Consider the following 23,602-nt stretch of genomic DNA (forward strand, 5'->3'; position numbering starts at 1 on the left):
TCATACTCTTCAACCTGTGTTTCTTTATAAACCTATACATCATTTTCTCTTGTAGAAATCATGCTACTCTTGAAGCTGAATCACAGCTTAACAAGTTGTAGCGTTCTCCGATTCTCTGATTTCTGCTCTTTTCCCTCTAGCCATTTATAAATCTGCTCAGAGGAAGAACAACCTTTTAGGTTCTCTTCTCTGGTTCCCTTCTTCCCTCATTTTGTCTCCCTCCCCCTGCCCTCCCCCCATCCTAGTTTTTTCCTATCCATCAGTTTATCCTTCTTTCCTGTCTTTCGTTTTTCTCTCCACCTGTCCTTCTTTTTTTCCTCCCTTCCGGTTGCCTATTCCTACTGTGTAAGCTTGGGCAAGTTACCTATTTGCTCATCTCTAAAAATGGGGTATAATATAATAACTTCATAGGATTTGTTTTGGTGATTGAGTGAATTTTTAATGAAAAAGTGCTTCGAGCAGGACCTGGATAATAAGCACTCCATAAATGTTAGCTTTTGTTTGTTATTGTTGTACCGTTTTGTGTGTTTTAATGTATAAAACAAATGATAGGGTGTCTATAAAAGGAGAAGTAGTTTTTCTTTTTTACATAAAAGCAAGTTATTATTTTTAAAAATAGTTATTAAATAGAGGTTAATTTAAAACTTTTAAACATTTTGACAGTCATCTAAAATCATTAATCATCCTAACAGTCTCGGTTAACATAACTGTTTCTACTCCTGACTTTTACTTTTATTCAATACAAAGTTAAACAGAAACCAGGACAAGTTTTTCTACCTCGAGATAAATTAGTGTTTCAGGTACATACTACAACATTCTTACGTGCTTGCCACATGGACTAATTTTGTGGTAAATTCTTTCTTTGTCTAAAGAATGTCTTTATTTTGCCTTCTCTTGGATGAGAATTTAGCTGGGTATGGAATTTTAGGTTGACAGTTATTTTCTCTTGGCACGTTGAAAATATTTCATTTTCTTCTGTGTCTTTTGGTATTGTTGAGAAGCTTTCCATTTAATTCGTTTCTATGTAAATAAAATACCTTGCCCACTTGTTTTTTAAATAAGTATTCTCCAGTTTAAAGTGATGTATATAGAATATGATTCTTTTTATTTATTTATGCTGCTCAAAGTTTGTGATTCCTGAATGTGAAGATATATGTCTTTCCCGTATCTTGGAAACTTCTCAGCCTTTCTCTCTTTAAATGTTGCCTTTCGTTATCTCTCTTCCTCTGGAACTCCTCTTAGACGTGTTAGATCTTATTCTATTTTGCATTTCTTTGGTCTTTCTTCACATTTTACATATCATTAAGCCTTTGTTAGAATTTTTGCATAATTTCATTTCTCTTTTCTACTTCACAAATTCTCTCTTTAGTTGTGTTAATCTGATGCTTAATTCTCCAGTGACTCTATCTTCCTTTTCTTTTTAAAAATTTTATTTGGTTCCCTTACAAATGTCTGTCTTGCTTTTTTTATAACGTCTTATTGTATTTTCAGTTTCTTCTTTTAAGGCTGCTGGCTTTAATCTTTAATCTGGTTTTATAGCCTGTATCTGATAATTTTTCATCCGAAGTTCTCAAGAGATAATCCTAATGATTGTTGTGTTTCCTGATTTTACTTGTAGTGGGTTGTTTGCTTATAGAGTTGGTAAATTTCTATTTTGAGCTTGCCGGCAGGGGGAATTCCGCATTGCCTGGGTTGAAGGAATGTTCCCCCCCGCCGCCCCCCAAATTTTGTTCCCTCCATCTGCCTTGGGTTCCAGGAGTCTCACTGGCTTGTGAACATTTTATTTGAATTTCTAGTCTTGAAGGTTTTGGACCATGCTGGTAGTATAAATTCAAATTCTGTGTCTGTGCTGGAGCATGCCTAGGATTACAAATTATCATTTTGTAGACACCCTCCACCAGCCACAGTGGTAAGCCCAGGCCAAGACACACAAGTTTCTTATCTTGCTGTACCAGAATTTGTTTTATAGACCATCTTATCACTGATTGGGTAGACTATCAGTCTCTCTGGCTTTGTTCTAGGTAAAAGTGTGTGCGGATGGGTTGGCGTGGAGAGTGTGTGCGTCTCAATTCCAGTCTCATCTCTTGGTTGCTTTTTCTGTCCAACTGGTGTCAAAGTCCATTTCTAAATTTCTCTTGTGGTACAAAGATTTTTATGTTGTTTTTCAGCCATGTTGCTGGAAATAGAAATCGTCATCATATTCTTTTAAATGTGTGTAGTATTGTGTGTATTGAGTATTTGATTGCCATTCTCCCTATACTTTTATTGTTAATTGGGCATTTATCTAACATTATACTGTGAACAACTGCTTTGTTCAGTCATTTATTCATCTTTCCCAGATTAAATAGGCAATTGAGGTCAGTATTGTGTTTATGTGCCTGAGTGCAAAGATGAAAAATAATGGTTTTTCTGTTGTGTTTTGTTTTAAATATGGGTTTTTAAAATCAAGGAACTCAAAGTTCATTAAGGAGAGATAAGAGCAGTGGAAACATAAAAGAAGGAGACTAATGACCTCTCTGTGGGAGGCATTGGGGAGCTCTTATAACCCTGGATGTTCATCAGAACCCCTTTCTTTTTAATATCTTTTGTAATAACTTGAACTTGTTATAAGCAAATACCAAAGGTGATCTTGTTTAGTGCTATAGCAGAAATGGTTTGAAGAGGCAACCACATTTTTTATTAAACTTTTGTCAAAATAGCTCAGTATCAATCATGTCAAAGACAAAATCTTTTTTTGTTGTTGTCGTTTACTCATCAGACTTTTGATGGCTGTAATTATTGAAGCAAAGTACTGGGGAATTTGGGACTAATCTCTAATTTTCTTAGATAAAAAAGTAAAGAAGGCACTGCAAGTTTAGCTTAGTGTCAGAAATGCTGAAAGTGCTATGATATACAGCCATTTAAATCTTTGGGCCTTCCATGAGTGTCATATAAAAATGTCTTTAACATTTATTTTAAAATAAATTTTAAAGGAGAGCCAAGCACTATAACAACTTTTAAATATTGAGTTGCAATTATGTTGTTTTAACTTTACCCTGTTACTTTTTTTTTCTCATGAAATTTGTAAGTTTACAATAAGAAGGTTCAGTTTCTGTTGTTGAAATTGTCACTTCTGTTTTCATGTTTTTTTTCTTATAATTGTCTATTTGAATTTTTTAATGTGGTTATATACAAAGGCATGAAGTCACTTCTGGTTTTCACTATTGTAATAGTGCTTGATTAAATAACTTTTATCTATGTAGTTTTTTTCTTTTTCTCCAGAGTTTTGTTTTTTCGAGTGTCCCAGTTTTGGCAGTTTACTATTTATTTATTTATTTGGTTGCTCTGGGTCTTTAGTTGTGGCAGCTGGGCTCCTTAGTTGTGGCATGCGAACTCTTAGTTGCAGCATGCATGAGGGATCTAGTTCCCTGACCAGGGATTGAACCCGGGCCCCTGCATTGGGAGCTGTGGAGTCTTACCCATTGGACCACTAGGGAAGTCCCCTCCAGAGTTTTAGTAAGATGAATTTCTGGTACTGAGATTTTAAGCCAACTTGTGTAAGCATATCAATTCTGTATTATCTGAATGTTTCCAAAGAAATTGCAGTAATTAATTGCATTTCACTACCTTTTTCCTTATAGTTGCTTAGCTCTTCTAGAGCATATTTTCTAAAACTATTAAATGTCTTTAGCATAATATTCTTAATGATGATAGCATAAATTATTTTAGAAAAGAACTGGTACTGTGAAATGAGATTACATTAATTAGTGAGAAGTTGTCACTTTAACTTTACCCTCTTGTTTACTGTTTTAAAAAGCATTGGTTTCTTTGTGGGGATACCATTGAGAAAGTGAGGAGTTAGGAGACTGAATGATTGTGCCTGCAGTTTAAATAATCTAGTTTGTGACTTCAAGCAGGGGAGGTAAATCTACACATTTCAGATTTCCTATTTGGGGATTATATTGAAGTACTATGCCTGTTTTGGTATTTAAACCCTTTTAAAGGACAGATTAACTGTCTTTAGAAGTTTCAGAATAGGAAATAATAAATTTCATTAAGAAAAGAGCTGCTGTGATGTTGGTGTTTATTATGAATGATTGTGCTGTTTATACATAGCGCTAGGAAAAGTAAATAATATTAAGGCGTATATTTGACTTACCTAATTTGACCTTTTTTGTGTGCAAAGCACAGAAACGTCTTGGGGCACATACTATAAAAATATAAACCCATGCCTGTCTCTTAGGACTTGCAGTGTTTTTATGGTGTCATATGAGGCTTTGTTGAACTTAAACAGTATAAAATACTGACATGTAGTACATTTGTAAGTAATTATAAATAAGATTTTTGTTGAGGTATGCTTTGCTGTACTTTTTTTTTTTCATGTAATGGGTTTTAATATGACAATTTTCATAGGATATTTAAATGACATTTTGATTAAAAGCAGGCAGAGAAAACTTTATTCTTTACTGTTAATTGTTTACAAATGTATTAATATTTATTCCTGGTGTATTACCTCTTTTTCAGTAGATATTAACCATAAAATTTATATATTTGATACATAAGTTAGACTAAGGATACATTTTTTTTTTAACGATTTGATTATTTTTCTTAACACTAGGGGGCACTGTTGATTTAGGAATTCGTATCTAAATTAATCAGGCATAGAATGTGGAATGAAATGAAGACATTTCATTGCAAATTGAGTGTTGCCTTCAGAGAGAATTTGGATTATCAAGTTCATTTTGTATAGTACTGTAAATATAAATGATTCTTAATAAGATTCTTAATAAGAATAAATGAAGTTTATAAAATAAATACTGTAGATTGAAGGAAATTAAAGTATTTCTATGCTCTATTCATTTTCATATTGGTTTTCTAAATGGTTTTTAAAAAAATCATTATTTCTAATGTATTTCTCATTTAAAAAATTCTAGCACGATGTTTTGCTCTTAGCAGGTACTTAGGATATATCTGAAGAAACGAAGATAAATTTAAGATGTGACTGAAGGCTGCTATCATTAGTAATAATTTTTAAGCATTTGAAAACCAACAACATGTTTTGCTACATCTAGGAAACATATTTTAGGCATTCTCATTCATTATTTCTGCAATCAGGATTTTGCTGATGCCCACCAACATGTATTTTGTGAGAGGTATATTTCTAAGGTTTTTGTCTTCTTTAATTAGACGACTCCCTTGAATTTAAGCTTTGTGTGGATTCATTAGATAGTAGGCAAAGCGTGTGTCATTATAATAGCACTCTTACCATGTGTCAGCACTGTTTTAGGTGCTTTGAGTATATTAATTAATTTCTCCTCACCACAACTCTATGAAGTAGGTACTTACTGCTATCTCTGTTATATAGGTAAGGAAATTGAACAGAGAAAAGGCAAACAGTTTGCTGGGTTCAGACTTAAGCAGTTTTTTTCTAGAGTTTGTGCTTCTAAATCACTGTCCTATATTGCTTCTCCAGAGAGAGGAAACTTAGCATTTCAAGAGAATTATTATTGATATTTCAAACTAAGTTTTTAAAGTGGGTATAATTTTGTAATGCACAGCATCAGGAATATAGTCAGTAGTATTGTTAATAACTCTGTATGGTGACAGATGGTAACTAGACTTATTGTGGTAGTCATTTTGTAATGTGTAAAAATATCAAAACCCTATGTTTTACACCTCAAACTAATATAATAATGTAAGTCAATTACACTTCAATAAAAAAGTGGATATAGTTTTAAATACCTAATTTATAGACACTTAACCATTTCTCTTATGAAAAATATCATAGAAATTTAAAGTTGGAAAGGGACCTTACTCTGTTTATTTGGTCATTTTACAGAGAGGAAGAAATTCCCTCCTAGATAGGTGAAGTTACCAACACAGTGATATACAGCAAGTTATTTGTGGAAAGGGATTAGACTCTCAAGTAAACATTCTGACTTCCAGTAAAGTGGAAAAACTATGGTGGTGTGGAAAGAATATTTGAATAGAATTTTAGATGACTTGAATTTTATTCTTGACCCCTCATTTACCAGCCTGTGTCCTCAGAGGCTGTGTTTGTGTTATATGAGTATAATGATATCTTCCTTAATTAGTCTTCTTGGTAGTTGTGAAGATCAGTGAGATAATGGAGTAAAGATACTCAGTAAACTTTAAAGCCCTATACAAATAAATATATCATGTACTGTGGTATTTTTATAACATGCTCCATAATTATTTTTAATTATTCGTGATATCTTTGTAAACTACATTATCAACACTGCTAAACTTATTCAGTATGGTTGAGTTAGGGATGTCATTTAGATCTCTAAAATTTATTTCGTTAGACCATATATTACTTTGCCACATGTTTTTTATACTTTTTATTTTCTTAAGACTAAAAAGCCTTTTGAATTTTTCTTACAATAAATGAAAAATTATACCTTTGCTTTGCTGATAAAGAATATAACAGCAACATGTGTTGAACACGGGCCATTTGGTGTTTCTGATCATTTGAAAATAGCATTAATAGGATTGTCCTCAAACCAGATTTAGTGATTTAACTGAAGTGAAAAATAGAGTTTAGTAAATTTGGAGTATTTTATTTCTTGGCATGGTGACAGGCATGGGTTTCTTTTCTTAAACTTCCAATAAGACACATAGTTAAAGTTTTCTATTTATTTTTTACAGGAATAATAATGTATTTGTGGCCTTGGACGTGAAGCAATCAGTCTTCTGTTGCTGTTAACTACCGTCAGGGACTGATGTTGTGGGAAGCATGGACCTAATGAACGGGCAGGCAAGCAGTGTTAATATTGCTGCTACTGCTTCTGAGGTAAGACATTTAAAAAGTTTAGTTGTAAAATTTCTTACCTGGCATTCTGATTTTTTAAGCATTATGATTGGTCACAGATGTAAATCAGAGCTTGAGAAAAAGGGTTACAGATTTTTCATTCTTCAAAAAACTATCTTCATTGTACCATCCATGTGTTCATTGTACGTTTTAGGAGTTCATCCCTACCTACTTCATATACTTGACAAATAATGATTACTTAAAACCCTTTCTTGGGTTTAGTTTTAAAGAATGCATAGAATTTCTTTTTAAAGTGTTTTTACATTTTATGAACCTTGAGGGCAACAGTACAAGTGGCGCAAAGAATGACATAATATTGACACTGTCAGATCCCTTGATTCCAAGCCCGTTGAAGGAGATCAAAGACCCATTAGGCTGGAATGTTGAAAGGGCTACTCTGGTGATGTAGCTCAGAGTGTTAAAGATGGAGATAAAGACTGAACTAGATGCTCACCTACACACACACCCCCTTTTTTTTTTGCTTTGTCTGTAATTCTAGGGTACTTTCCTGCTTGCCTTAATAACTTTAGTATTTAGCTTCTGTATTTCTCTTTTATTTTACTCTTACCATAGAGGATGAGAATAAATGTTTATGACACTTTAACACCTTGACCTCAGAGTTCCTTGATAACTTCATTTTGCCCAGGCCAATTACTTAGGCCTTGCTGTCACTGAAAATATTCTAAGTCAGTAGTTTCAAGTTATTTTTCTTATTAGATGATTTCTGTATTTTTAACTCTAGCTCTGGCTTCCCTTATGAATTTTATTAAGCATTTCTGATGGATGGACTTTTTACTTACAATATGAACAAAATCAGGTTACTTTGTTTCTATTCTGCTGCACTACCTGTAAAGAAAATAGGCCACCCCCTTTCTCTGACTTTTGTTAGTAGCATGACCGTTTCCTTAGCATCAAAGTTCAGATCTGTAGATTCAGCATTAACCTGCTTCCCCTTGCCCACCACACCCATTTTCACATCACAGCAGGGAGAGTCCGCTAACAAAACAGAAGTTAGAATCCTCTGTAATGTAATCATCGCGTGACATCTGGTCCTGCCACACTCAAGTGGAGAGGATTACACAAGGGGGTGACCACCAAGAGATAGAGATGCCTGGCAGCCGGCTTAGAGCCTGTCCACCACACCTAATCTCTGAGATCTAGTCCTTTACTCCTTATTTCTACTAGTACCATCTTAGTTTGGTCATTTATTATTTCTTGTCTAGAATGTTGTAGTGGCCTTTTATTTTGATCTTGCACTTCTATTCGCTGCTATTTTTGGTACATTTGACTGTAATTCAATTTTAATATTCTTAAAATACAGCTGTTATACTTTATTGTATTCCCAAACTGTCCATGGTTCCTCAATACCTACTAACTAAATACACATTCAGCCCTACATTTAAGACTTTCATCAAAATGAGCCTAAATTTTCTTTCTAATGGATTTAACTGCTACTAATTCTCTGTGAAATTTACATTCTAATGAAAGAATACTACATCTTGCTGATGTTTGTATAAACCCTTAGCCTTTTCTATTTCAAAAAATTAGGGAAGTTTTCTCCTGATTCCCTAAACAGATAGGAGCTTTCCGATTTTTGAAACTATCACTTAAAAAAAAACATTTTTAATAATTTTTTCCATAAATTTATACATAGCTTTTCTTCCTCCTTGAGACAGGGATTATATATGTTTGTAAATATGTCTGTAATATATGTATATTTACATGGTATTTTTATGACCATATTTCTTGACTATGTTAAATGTATGTGTGTATATGTATAGTATATTTATGACTATGTATCCTGAAACATATGAGCTAGTATTACAGGAAACAGTACACAATTGTTTGTTAAATAAAATAGATCATTTCACTCATATAAAAAATTGTGTTGGCCTTTCTGAAAGTGGATGAATTACATCAGACCTCAGAGTAATATAATTTAGTATATGAGAAGTAAGGGGCGGGGGGGAAGTCTGCCTTTTAAATTGTCCTCCTGCTGTGGTAAGAAGATAAAATTAAAAATATATGTTTTTCTACCTTGTCTTAAAATAAAGATGTGTTAACATATCAAAATGCAAACTTCTCACAAATATGAAAACCTCACAAGTACTTAAGGTACTTGATGGGTGATTGACTCCTCCTGTCTCTGCCTTCTAGACTTAACCTATGTTTAAGCTTCTGGTGTCAGTAGAGTGGTGGCAAACTTTTTTCAGACATTTAGAAGTGTCAGTAGTTTTTTAGTCTTGTTGTGAATAAAGAATTACTACTATGCCCTTAGTGCACATTATGTCTCAGTACTGCTTAGCTTCTTGTCATTACCAGCTTATTTATTGGTAGTGGGAAAGCAGATAGAAGCACATCACTCATAATTTTTAAAGCCTCTACTAATGGCTTGTAAGAAGGAAAAGAGGGAAATGATTACTAACTTTGATAAGCAATAAGATTGCCATTACGATTTGCTCACTTGTCTTGAATGAGTTAGAAACTTGGAGTAAATTACCAAATTATGTTTAAAATGAATGTATTTACTTGACAATATATTTATTATTTGGTAGTTACTGGATTAGTATATACTGCTTAACTGATGTCTGTTTGAATGCTTAACATGAATAAATTTCTATATTAGTCTTGGAATATAAAGTAACATTGTCAACATACTGTAAGCTAGTCTTAGTTACAGAGATTAAGCACATGGAATAAGATACTATATATGAAATCCATTTATGAGACTTTGGACTTCTGCTTAGACACGTAAAGAGCTTGGAATTCATCACTCCTGTCCTCACAGCTTGAAAAAAGCTGAACAAACTGAAAACCAATAACTCATCTTAGCTCTATCAGAGAACTGATGTCACAGAGCAAGTTGACAGTGATGCCCTGAAAACTGGAGAAAGAGGCAAACACAGAGAGTCACTGTTTACCAAGAGCAGAATTCCCTGGAGCCAGGAAAGGGTAGGAAAGCTTACTGTAGTTGACAGACCGCTGGAGGCAGTGTGTGGACTAGCTTGAGAGTTAAGAACTCCTGGGGGCTCAGTTTTAGGTCTCCCTCCCCACATTTGTGAGTTTTACCACCAGGAGCCCCACCAAGTTCTCACAGTGAGGTTCAGAGAAAAATCCCTCCTGTTTCCAGCAGAGAGAGGGGAGAGTAACCATTTTGAAATATACTACGGGGAAGTAATCATCCTAAAATATGGCGAGCACATTCTATTCCCCACCTGACCTCAGGGGAGACTTCTTTACCAGAGCCTAACCTACTTGCGGAAAGAGAAATACCCAACTCCGGGCCCTCTAGCCTTCCTGTCTTACTTTCTAAGGGGAGTCCCGGGTGCTGAGAAGCACCTAAGGTCACAGCCCAAGGGCACAGGCTCACTAAAGTACCTGATTGTAGGGCAATGGAACACTTCTCCTCTTCCCACACCTTAACCACCACATCAATGGGGCTCCTGTATAATAGTAAAGGATCGCAGCTGAAAGAAGTGCAAGGCACAGACTCTTACCTAAGGAGGAGTTTCTAGAAAAACCCAGAGACAAAAACAAGGACACTAGAGGAAAGTGAAGGCACCTCTAACCACAACAAATAGTAAACAGCATAACTCCTATACAAATAAACGTAAACCCTTACACTAAAGGCCTGTTTGCCTCAGTTTCTGTTACCCACTGAATCAGGTCTGGCTTTCAGCAAATTTTAAGGCATGCTAAAAGTAACAAAAAAACATAGGCTGAAGAGGCAAAGCAAGCAGCACAGCCAGGCTCAGATATGGCAAAGATTTTGGAATTAATGGACTGGGAATTAAAATAACCATGATTAATAATGCTAATAGCTCTAATGGAAAAAATTGACAACATGCAAGAATAGATGGATACTAGAAGCAGGGATATTGAAATTCTAAGAATCAAAAGGAAATGCTAGAAATCGAAAACGTCGTTCCAGAAATGACAAGTGACTTTGATTGGCTCACCAGTAGACTGGTGACCAGTAGACAGCTAAGGAAAGAATCAGTGAACCTGAAGACATGTTAATAGTATCGTCCCAAGCTGAAGTGCAAAGAGAAAATAGAATGAGGAAAATGGAACTCAATATTCAGGAACTGTGGGGCAATGACAAAAGGTGTAGCATGTACGTAATGGGACTGCCAGAAGGAGGAGAAAGAGAAAGGAGCAGAAGAGATATTTGAAGTAATAATGGTTGAGAATTTTCCAAAATTAATGACAGATCCCTTCCTTTGTAATGATTTTGATATTTAGTTGCTACTGCAAGGGAAGGAAAAAGTAAAAATGAAGCATAATGACAGGTGCTCAAAATTGATGTATAATAGCTGGTAGGGGGCTTCCCTGGTGGCGCAGTGGTTGAGAATCTGCCTGCCAATGGAGGGGACACGGGTTTGAGCCCTGGTCTGGGAAGATCCCACATGCTGCGGAGCAGCTGGGCCCGTGAGCCACAACTACTGAGCCTGCGCATCTGGAGCCTGTGCTCCGCAACAAGAGAGGCCGCGATAGTGAGAGGCCCGCGCACCGTGATGAAGAGTGGCCCCTGCTTGCCACAACCAGAGAAAGACCTCGCACAGAAACGAAGACCCAACACAGCCATAAATAAATAAATAAATAAATAAATTTTTTAAAAAAACGCTCCTCAGGTCTGAAGCCCTCTGTAATATTTAAAAAAAAAAAAAAAAGCTGGTAGGTTGACATACATAATATTATACCTCCGTAAAAGAAACTTTGGTTAGTTTTTTCTGCCACTGACTGTAGCCTGATATCCTACCACCATTTAACAGAGAGTGATCTAAATGTTCTTACAGGGATGATACTCTGATTTCAGCCAACTGATTGCAAAATACACTTTTATTTTGTAGTACGGATGAAGTGGAAATTTAACAGAAATAAGATTTTCAGGGCCAAAAGCCACCTTTTGTTCTACATATAGCACCAGCAAATTCAGAATTAAAGCAGAAAACGCTTAAATCTGTACTATAATAAGAAGAACATTATCAATTGTACTATCACAGACAGACATTCACTTAACAAACTAGACTGGGTTATTTAGTTAATGGAACTCTGAATGTTTTCCTGTGGTTTATGTTAGGAAAATAATTTGTCTTTTTCTTAATAAAAATGAGTTTTAAAAATTATAGATGGTTGTATCCTTCTCCCCTAACTTCTTTTACCCCATTTGAAAATTATTGAACTTGTTATTGATAATATCTTTTATTTCTGTTGGAAATGATAGGATGTCAGGGTGAGGAAACAGACAGGAAAACTTACTCAAGAACCTAAAAATCTAAAGTTGAGGTTAGATTTCAAGTTGCCCGACCCTATTCCTAGTGCCCTTCCAAGTAAGCAGTGTGTTCTGCCCAGCTTTTCTACAGCATTTGTTAACTCACTTTTCTTAGCTTTCCTCAGTCTAGTTTCCATGACACTTAACTGCAAGACCGGTTTTAAATGGCTGCATTTTTTTTTCAATTTAACAGAAAAGTAGCAGTTCTGAGTCATTAAGTGACAAAGGTTCTGAATTGAAGAAAAGCTTTGATGCTGTGGTGTTTGATGTCCTTAAGGTTACACCAGAAGAATATGCGGTAAGCCTCCCACCTCTTGTTCTCCAGTTTTTGCACATAATTTACATATTGGTGCTATTCAGTTAGAATTTGTAGGCCCAACAGAGGAGATTTTTTTTAAAAAAAACTGGATGTGGGAATCGATGGGGAGAGTAGCACAACAATGGAGCAAGCAGAGGAATGAACCTGAGAAGGTAAGAAAATCCATTGATGTTTTCAGAGCAGCTTCGTAAGTTACACTATCAACTTGGTAAGTAATAAGAAGTATTTACCTTCATGGTAATTGCTTTTGTCCCTACCAATACCACCTCCCCAAGCTAACTGTACTTTATTGACATATGTAAGAAGTATTTTTACTTTTTCATAAATTAAAAAATTAAAGTTGAAGGCATTATTGCAGTATCATGAAGAATACCTAGAAAAACTTTTAATTCTTAAATGATATGTGTTCATTTATTTGTGCTATCTTTTTCCTTTAACTTATTAGCAGAATATATTGATTTCCTGATATTGCATCACTCTTGCATTCCAGTAGTAAACTGTGTTTGGCCATAGCATGTTATTCCTTGTTATATTGCTAGATTTTGTTTTACATCTGTAGCCACAGTTGAGATAGGTCCATGTGAAGTCCTCCAATATGAGTTGCCACTAGTGTAGAGTCAGTTACTTCTTATAAATTGGGAAGAATACCTTTTCATTAATGTCATATTTTATATTACTGTTTGAGTAGATATGATTTAATAGTCATAACAACAACACTGCTCTACGAACCAGTAGATCCAAGTTTTTTTTTTTATTTGGATTTAGTGTATGACCATGTTCAAATTTTTAAAATTATTTTTTTTTATTTTGTAGCTTTACCTCATTTATCTCACAAGAAAATATGAATAGGCATGAGATAATTAGAAATAATTATATTTAATGATATAAGGGCTAAATTTTCATTTTCTTAAGCCCTTATAAAACTGGGATTTCTTTCTGGTAAAGATTTGAGTACTCAATATGTTTTAGTACAGAATATAACTTTATTTGCAAATATATGTCACGTTATGGAATTCCAAGAAATTGTAATTTTTTTACTTTTCATTTCAGGGTCAGATAACGCTAATGGATGTTCCAGTATTCAAAGCCATTCAACCAGATGTGAGTAATTTTAAGAACTTTCCTTTAAAATATACAAGATGGTGAATTATAGTATCCCCAATTAAGAAGTTTTAGAAATGACGAATTATACTTTATATTAATTTTTAAATGTTTAAAGCTTTTGATGTAACTTATCTGTATATTACTCAGGCCTCAAAAACTCATGTGGCATTCATAGCTACACACTGTTGAGTCATAGATAGTACTGTTTGAATCATTTTGGTTGATTTTGCTTCATCACTTTACTGAAGTATCTATTTTACTGATGAGAAAACAGAATGACATTTGTCCCCGATACACAGCTAAGTGTTGGAACTGGCTTTCAGACTCTAAAAACTGATGCTTTTTCCACTCTTATCAGGTAAGAATATTAATATGATTTTGTATCCCAAAACTAAGTCATTGATAATACTGACATATTCAGTACCATAAGATATTTTTTTAGTTCTTCTGGGAACAAAATATAGTATATTTGTTGCAGTATTTTCAAGTCAACTATAACATAGATGTTACAGAAAACATCTGTATCTTCAGTGGTATAGACAGTATTAGTCCTGTGTTTTTCAAGTAATTTACTTAATGTCTGAGTATCTCAAGTCTGTCACTTAACAAAATGAAAGGATGGGCGTGAATGATCTCTGAGTCTTTGTCATTTCCACAGCTCTGTGTTTTTCTAACTTTCCTCCCTTACCATGGAGGGCACCCTCAATAGAACCAGTAGTTTAGCAACAGAGGAAGAGGAACAATCTAGTCTATAAATAAGGCACAAACAGAAAATGGCTTTTTTATTTAAATGATAGTAACTGAAATATTCATTTCCTCACATCCCCGAACAAAACAAAGCAAACTAAATTCTTTATAAAAATTACATTTTTTTGCCCTGAAGTTCAGCCATCTTCTCCTTAGACATATTTTTTTCCTTTTGAATAAACTGCAATTACTATATTTCTGTTTCATACGACATTAGTACCATCCAGTAGAAATATAATGTGAACCATTTCTATAACTTTACATTTTCTAGTAGCCACATTACAAATTAAAAAGAAACAAGTAAAATTAATTTTCATAATTGTATTTAACCTACTGCATCCAAAATAATTATCATTTCAACTTGTAATCAGTATAAAAATTATTGAGATGTTTTACTCTCTTTTTTCTGTACTAAGACTTTGAAATTCAGTGTATATTGTATAATTACAGCACATCTTTATGTGGAGTTGCCACATTGCAAGTGCTTGTGCTTGATAGTCATTTGTGGAGAGGGGTTTGACATTGAAGATCTAAACAGTGACTATTACTTAAGGACATAAACTTCAAGTCAATGGGAAATTTTTATTTCCCTGGGACATCTAACAGTGCTTTGTAAACTTCATAGAAGTGAACCTTAAAAATTCCCTAGACCCCACTTCCTGATCTAATTTAACACCAACCCCATTGATTTTTTTTTTTAACCTAAGTATCTTATTTATCCATTCTCTCTCTACTCTAAACACCCCAATCCAAGACACCGTTGTAACTCAGCTGAATTACTGCAGTGCCCTCTTACCTGATCTGTCCACATCCACCCTGACCCTTCTAAACTTTCTCTATCCAATAGCCAAGGTAATCTTTCAATATGTAAATCTGCTCATTGGATTCCTCTGCTTATAATGCTTCAGTGGCTTCCTGTCACTCTGAGGGTAAAGACAAACTATCCTAATATCGTCTACAAATCTCTTCAAAGTTTTGCCTCTTCTTACCCACTCCAACCTTATCTTACACCTTTTCCACCTTTTTCTGGTCTAGCTACAGTGGCCTTTTAGCCCCTCTCACCACTGAGCCTGTGTACCTCCTAGTTAACTACTACTCATCCTTCAGTTCTCAGATCAAGTTTGACTTTTTCAGGTGAGCTTTTCTTCTCTTCCTACAGGCTCTCCCAGCACTTCCTAGTTCTTCACTGGACTTGTCAGTTGCAGTTTTACATTTATGTGTTGTGGTTCAACAAGTATTTACTGAGTGTCTATTCTGTGCCAGGCACTGGCTTACAGCACAGAAGAGACTAAAATTCCTGCCCTCATGCATCTTACATTTGAGTGAGGTGAACTAGTACTGTGTCATGAAAAACATCGAACAGCCAGAAGAGGATAGGGCGGCATAAGGGCAGTGGGAGTTGTGATTTTTAGGTAAGATGGTCAGAAAGGCTTCACTGAAAAGGTGCCATCTGAGAAAGACCTGAACGAGGTGAGAGAGCAAGCTGTACTGGTGTTTGAGGGAAGAGTGTTCCAGCAGAGAAAACAGTACTGATATTTAGTACCATAAGTTTCGTTCTTAGTTCTTTTGGGAACAAAATATAGTGTGTTTGTTGTAGGATATACAAGTCTGCAATGGCCCTGGATACTTTTCATTGTACCTTTATTTTATGACTTTATAATATGACTGTGTGTTGTATTTTAGAGACAAGAAAAAAATCAAGGAAGGCATTTTTTTTTTTAAAGGAGACTAACATTTATTATGCATCTACCCATTGTAAGCCATTTATTATGCTCACATAAGGGAAAAGATTACTGGTGTGAGGTTTGAAGCCCAGGGCAAAGGCCAGTGAGCTGCAGTGAGTGGGCGCGAGGATCTAGTAGAAAGTGAGAGAGGTAGAGAGGGCTGGATGGCACGGTGCCTTGAAAACCATTACTCTGAAAAAGATAGGAAGCTAGGGGAGGGTTTTGAGCAAACAAGTGACATTTTCTGACTTGGGTTTTAAGTAGCTCTTCCTGACTATTGACCAGGGTATGTGGGGAAGCAAGCCTGGGGGTGGGGAGGGGCTGGTACCAAGGACTGAATCGAGGAGACCAGGTGAGAGATGGAGGTGGCTTGCGTCAGGGTGTGAGGGGAAGAGGTGGTGAGAAGTTGTCAGGCACTGTATGTGCAAGAGGAGTCAAGGATGATGGCAAGGTTTTGGCCTGACACCGGACACATGTAGTTGATAGTCTCTGAGATGGAAAATTGTTAGGATTGTGTTCATAGCTCCTGGGGCTGCCATTTATATAGAATAGACTGTGCAGTGTAGCCTGTGGAGAAGGGCCAGAGGAGCAGGCCCTTGAAGGAAGAGCCTGAGTTCAGCTTTGGACATGTTTAGTTTTACCTGCCTGTTGGACAGCCAAGGAGAATGTTAAGTTACGTAACATATATTAGCATATATTTTCAGTTCAGACTGGAAATGTAAGTTTGGGAGTTGTCAGTGTAGGGATATTTAAAGCATAGGTGAGATTACCAAGAGAGTGAAAATAGATGGAGAAAAGAAGGGACCTATTTAGAGTTGAGGAGGAGCTAACAAAAGAAACTGAGAAGCAGCAGCCGGTGATTTAGGAGGAAACCTAGGTTAGTGTGAAATTCGATGAACCAAGTGAAAGACATATTTTTAAGAAGGAAGGCGTGATCAGGTATAAAGTGGTGTTAATCATGTGCTTATTTGTTTATTGCTTGCCACTTCTGCTAGGTTTTAAGCTACATGAGGACTCTTAGGACGGATAATTTTGCTTTTACTATTTTATCTGTCTGGCATGTAGTGGGAACTCAGTATTTAGAATGAGAAAATGAACAGTGTTTAGTAAATGTTTGTTCAATGAGAGAATGTCTTAAAAAATTGAAATAGGAACCCTTGGAAGAAACGATGTAGCACCAAAATATTCTTATGTATCCATCTCATATAATCATCAAGATTACATTAAATCTGGCAGCGTAAACAGGACTTTGTCATCTGGCAGAAAAAATGTTTTCTAATTTATCCTGAGATCTTTAAGACATACAACAAGGCATATGTAATGAGATAAACCTCTCATCTCAACCTTCAGCCTGAGCAGTACTGTTGAAGCCACTCTGCATCCTCCCATATTCACCTCTCTTCCCTCCTCCCACCAAAGGAACCACTATCCAGTATTGATCTATATCCTGTGCATTTAGATACAGATTTTCTGTAAGTATATGTATCCCTTAGCAATATGTGCTTTTGCAGGTTTCAGATTTTTTATGTAAGTGGTATCCTGTTTTTTTTCTTCTTTAGCTTCTTATGTCTAACATCATTGACTAGCATCCATGTTTATACTCTAGTGCATTAATTACTGAATTGTAGCACATTAACATCCTTAAATTTATTAAATACTGCCAAATTGTTTGTACAGATATTGTTTGTTTATTATGTGAAACTCTTGCTATTAACTTTAACAAAAGATTTTTTAAGCTACGATGGTGGCCAATCTAATGTATTAGTCTCATTTATTAGCATAAAATGGTGTCTACCTTATTATGTAGTTAGAATATTAACTTCACTAAAGAATGAATTATTTTTGTTAAATCCAAATTTAACCTCAGATATGAAAAGATAGTGGTTATCACTGAACCCAATAAATTTATCTTCATGTTTCTGCCCATTATACCAATGTTCAAGTCTCTACTTTATATATAATTTTATGTAAAACTTTAAACAACTATATATATATATTATGAAACTATTTAAAAGTCTTTAGTTAAGTTACACTGAAACTGTTTCAATCAAAACTCATTATTATGTGTGAATATCCACATGTAACTTTATTTCAGGTGATGATTTAATCACATTTTCTGAAATAAACTGTGTTCTAAATTTGAGCTTTGAAGATTATAGATTCTCAATCCAACTATGTGGTTTAGTTATTTTTCTTGCAAATTGGTGATTGAACCACACAGGTCTCACTCAGTTTTCTACAAGAGAGGCAATTTCTGAGTTATTTGAAACTTATTAAAATATATAACTCCTATTAATTCCCTTCCCTAAGTAGGTCCCTGCCATTCTTACCAGGTGGTGGCATTCTGTATTCCCAAGTCTTTCATGTCAAGCAGAATTTATTTAAACTTTTGTCCCTAAACTTATTCTTGACTTGTAGAAAGAAAGGGGCAGCTATAAGAAGCACAGCTGTTTTCTCAGAATAAAGCTGCTTATCTGCCTGTCTTTTGCACTGCCTACCTCAGAAATGCTCAGGGAAAAAAGAAAAATTCCAAGCCTTTTATTTCCCTCTAGAAACTATTGGTCTTATCTTTGAGATGTCAAAGATTATTTTTTATTATATAGGGACTGGCCTTAGTCGTCAGTAAAATGCTGGCCAACGAAATCACATCTTTAAGTAAGCAGATCTGAAGCAAACATACTGCTAAGTCTGGTTTTTCTCCAACCTTGTATCACACTTGAAATTACTTCAGAGTGAAGGAAGACAAAAGAACAGATTTCGACACTTTGTTTCTTAGTTTTTTGTTTTATGGTAGAGAAGAATAGAAAAACATGTTCACCAATGAGAAGAATTTAATGGTAAAGGAAAAGTCCAGTAATTTTAAAAACTACTTAGTGGGAATATAATTACGTTTGCTCTGGTTTTAGTTTTTAAGGTCCCCTGTGTGAGTGATTTGTACCATCTATCCATTTTTAATACCAGTCAGAAACCTTGGAGTCATTCTTTTCCCTTCTCCCTGCATCCTCTTTCCTCTGTTCTCCAGTATCTCCAGTCGATTTTACTTCCTAAATAACTTTTCTCCCCTTCCCCTTCCCTATCACCTCGGAAGGATATTTATTAAAAGAACACAGTGTTTTTTCAGGGCTGCAGCTCATTGGCTCTAGAAGTATGAACATTCCTTAGTGCCTGTACATGGTTGCTGGGCCTGAGACAGGTCTCAGCTTCATCTGTTATCTGTATATACTGGCGGATCCCCCTTCATCTGAACGCTTTGCCCTGATATTCCCATAGCTAGTGCTACAGAAATCCTAAGAATCTTCACTTGCCCACTGGCCCAAGCAGCATGGCCAAATTTGGAAGCTTCTATGCATAGTGATCCCTCTCACACAAAACCAGTCTTTTCATTCTTCTCCTCTCCTCCTAATAAGTAGCCATTTCTTAGGGACGGGGAGGAAACACAATAATATGGTTGCTGGCACTGAAGTTATACTGATTACAAGGAAGGAGAAAAGTTAGTAGTTCCATCATCTGCACTCACCCTCTGTTAATATGTCCTTACAACTCTCACTTCCACAGAGTTGCTGTCTTTTTGTTCTTGTTGTTCTTTAATTTAAACCAGTTTTGGGGGTAAATTTCCATGTACTTTGCTGCCTCTTTTTCTTTTTTAATCAGTGTCCAACATTCACAGCTCTCTGAATGGGTGCTCAGAAAATTCTTAATTACTTAATTTCACTTATTTTAAAATTTATTTTAAAGCCCTTTGAATCCCAAAAGATAATTTTTAGTGGCAAAACATAAACGCAATGAGCCAGACATGCATTTTTGTTTCAGCTTTGCCATCTATAGATTGTCCCAGTAATACAACCTATTTCATATCTTCAGCCTTTCTTAAAAAAAAAAAATTTAAATGTGTGAAATAAGGGATTTTGGACTACTTGACCTTTAAAATACCTTCTAGGGACTTCCCGGTGGCACAGTGGTTAAGAATCCACCTGCCAATGCAGGGAACACGGGTTCAAGCCCTGGCCTGGGAAGATCCCACATGCCACAGAGCAACTAAGCCCATGCACTTCAACTACTGAGCCCGTGCGCTTCAACTACTGAGCCTGCCTGCACTCTAGAGCCCGCATGCCGTGACCACTGAGGCCGCGAGCCACAGCTACTGAAGCCCACGCGCCTGGAGCCGGTTCTCCGCAACAAGAGAAGCCACCGCAATGAGAAGCCTGCGCACTGCAACAAAGAGTAGCCCCCTCTCACCGCAACTGGAGAAAGCCCGTGCGCAGCAACGAAGACCCAACACAGCCAAAAATAAATAAACAAATAAATAAAATTTATTTAAATAAACAAATACAATAAAATACCTTCTAGGTCTTTTGAGAAATTCCTGGAAGTAGAATAATTTTGGGGGGTGACTTCAGAGTAAGAGCTTCAGTTAAGTGTAGCTGTCAATCAGTAATAAATAGGACTTTGACCAAAACTGCAGAAGTCTTAAGGAGGTGATAATTGTTGGGGGTGGTCATAAGTCAAGTTCTTAGAGATTGAGGGTCTCACTAGAATGTAAATTCCACAAGGGCAGAAACTTGTCTACTCTCTTCACTGATGTATCTATAGTGCTTGAATAATACTTGTTCAGTATTTGAGTTTGATGAGTGACCATTCCAAGGTTTTATCCTGTACAGCCTACAGGCATATTGTCTTCCATTGTTTATCATGTTTGGAGTTATTGTTGCAAAAGTCTGTTACCCAGTCCAAGAATGTAACTTTTATAAAGTAACACTCATTCTATGGAAGCAGAATTTTTTCCCCCTCTGCCCACAATTCAGAACCATTTTCTTCCCTAGTATGAATTCTTCAGTGTGCAGTAAGGGCAAAAGTTTACCATAAGGTAAACACTCATTAATTTCAAGTATGAATTTTCTGGTATTTAGTTGAAGCTCAGCTCTTGTTAAAGTTTTCCCACATTTCTTATATGCATAGATTGCCCCAGTATGATTTCTCTTCTGATTGTGAAGGGTTTTTTTCTTTTAGAAAGCTCTTACACATTTACAGGGCTTCCCTCCATTGTGAGTTCTTTCATGTTGAGGAAGCAATGACTGTATTCTGAAAACTTTTCCATGTTTATTACATTCATAGGATTTTGGGGGTTTTTTTCTATTATGAATTCTCTGATGCTCTATAAAGCTTGTATTTCTCCTGGAGGCATTGCCACATTCATTACGCCGATGGGGTTTCTCTTCAGAATGAGTATTATGTTATTCAACACAGGATGAGTTATGACACAAAGCTCTCTTGCAATCAGGCTTTCTCTCCAGTAGCAATTCTTTGGTGATTTTGATCAGTCTTAAGTAAGGGGGGTGAACTGCGCTTGAAATCTGTACTGTAGTCATTACACTGAATAACGTTTACCTCTCTCATGAGGTTCCCAAGTGTTTATAAAGACACAGGCTCTGACTGAAAGTCCTGTGATGTGTATTACATTCAAAGAAGAAAGTTCCACACTTTATTATTTGTTCTGGTAGGTCAATATAATAAGTCATTTAGATTATATCAATAAACACATTAAATACAAAGGATAGATAAGGCCCTCCTGTATAACTGGGATACACTAGAGATTGAGGAAGAATTCTGGTTAAATGAGGGAAAGTACATAATAGGTCATTCTGAATCTTATTAAAACATTTCTGAAAAGCTTACAATTGAGATATTTCTGACAATATGTATAAAGAGCTTTCTCTATGCGAAATTTCTTCTGTATGCAAACAGCCTATAATCTTGGCAACATCCAAAATTCCAACATCAGGAGTATCATAATTCTATCCTTGTTTTAATGAAAATTATCATTTTCATTAGAATTAAAATGTAAAAATCCATGAATATAGTGGGAGGTTTGAAGAAAGCAAAGAAGACGTGACTCTTGTGGACTAGAAAAAGCTAGCTGTTTTGTTAGAAGTAAGGTGCAGCTGTTTTGTTAGAAGTAAGGTGCAGCTGTTTTGTTAGAAGTAAGGTGCAGCTGTTTCGTCAGTTCATATTATTGCTGTTCCTCACTGCGAACTTCCTTTATATACAGTAAGGGCAGGCTTAGATTAGAACGAGGGAAGATAATTGTTGACTAGGAGAGTAGGTATATCACAGTATCAGTGGTAGAAGATAGCTTCTGCCTTTCTCTCTGATCTCCCTATAGAGGTGGCTTTAAGGTATTGGAAGGAGGGAGGTTGGGGGAGGAAAGAATGTGAGTACATTACAGAAAAGTGAGGTGGTTTTTTTTTTTTTTTTTAAATTTATTTATTTCTGGCTGTGTTGGGTCTTCATTTCTGTGCGAGGGCTCTCTCCAGTTGCGGCGAGTGGGGGCCACTCTTCATCGTGGTGTGCGGGCCTCTCACTATCGTGGCCTCTCGTTGCGGAGCACAGGCTCCAGACGTGCAGGCTCAGTAGTTGTGGCGCACGGGCTTAGTTGCTCCGCGGCATGTGGGATCTTCCCAGACCAGGGCTCGAGCCCGTTTCCCCTGCATCGGCAGGCAGATTCTCAACCACTGCGCCACCAGGGAAGCCGAGGTGGTGTTTTTGATTTAACATGTTCCATTAGAATTATATAGTTTCAGAGCTTATTCTACCCATTAAGAATATAGGAATCGCGGTGAGCCCCTCATCTCAGGGTGAGCCCTCATCCGTGGCTGAGACTTCTTTCCAAAGAGCCATACAGGCTGAATGCTAATGGCTGTACTGTGCCCCTGTAAAGCTTCCAGCTTTTGAGCCTAGGAATGCCTCAGCAGCAGTCATCTTCTCACTCTGAGGGCCCCCACCCCCCACCCCCCACAGTCTTTTACAAATTCCATCGCTTTTTCTTTCCTTGCCTCAGTCTCTGTCTACATGCTGGTCTATATTGGCCTTTTCTCTTCTTCTATCTATAGGTATCCCTACAACATCACCCTTAGAGCAGTGCTTTTAAAAGTGTTGGAACCTACAAGATGAAATTTAGATCAAGAATTTGACTTTACAGAACAAACCTACAAGACGTAAGAGAAGCTGTGGCTCCTGTGAAATTCAGTAGTTCTTTCATAGGGTAGGTGGTCATCAGTTGTGGTGTTTGCCTTCCCACGTGCTTCCAAAATAATCTGTTTAATGGCTCAAAATGAGTCCATGAATATACTTTCAAATACACTTTTAATGACCATTAAGAAATCGCCTTTGTATATGTGAGTTACTGTTAGAAGATTTCTCTTCACTGCCTGATTTAAAAATTGCAGGTTGAATCCATTTGAACAAATTTTAAGAGGCATCAAGGCGGTTCTGTTTCATTTAGCCTTTGCTAAAACAGAGGCTTATTTACGCAGTGTACTCAGCTTGAATCAGTCTTATTCATAAGTTAGACCACAAAAAAAAAAAAACATCTTTTGAGTCACTAAGTTTACTTTAACTTTTTGGTGTTCGTGGGAAATGGTTTAGTATAGAATAACTTGACCTGGCTGATAAGCTGTCAATACAAGATGATGCTGGTAGGAGAATTTATTTCTTAGATTGTATAGTGTCACTTGGAGAAAGAGTCTAGGTTCTGAGACAAAAAGAGACAGAGACAAAGGGAAAAGCATCTTTTTTCTCACAGAGATATTTAGTGGCTATTGAGAGATTGAGGTGGGGCAGGGCAA

At 36.2% G+C, this 23,602-nt stretch overlaps 1 protein-coding gene across 3 annotated transcripts in view; it reads left to right on the top strand.

Annotated features, from left to right (window-relative positions):
* Nucleotides 1-23,602, top strand: part of RALGPS2 (Ral GEF with PH domain and SH3 binding motif 2) — a 158,467-nt gene that overhangs the window by 33,427 nt on the left and 101,438 nt on the right. For all 3 annotated transcript variants that reach the window (XM_059937230.1, XM_059937250.1, XM_059937240.1), the window contains exons 2-4: nt 6,649-6,793; nt 12,280-12,384; nt 13,456-13,506. In XM_059937230.1, coding sequence (XP_059793213.1) covers nt 6,737-6,793; nt 12,280-12,384; nt 13,456-13,506 — 213 coding nt within the window. In that variant the 5' untranslated portion in view covers nt 6,649-6,736. The remainder of the gene's footprint in view (nt 1-6,648; nt 6,794-12,279; nt 12,385-13,455; nt 13,507-23,602) is intronic.

Source organism: Balaenoptera ricei, chromosome 1 (genome assembly GCF_028023285.1).
Source record: "Balaenoptera ricei isolate mBalRic1 chromosome 1, mBalRic1.hap2, whole genome shotgun sequence".
Classification (NCBI taxonomy): Eukaryota; Metazoa; Chordata; class Mammalia; order Artiodactyla; family Balaenopteridae; genus Balaenoptera; species Balaenoptera ricei.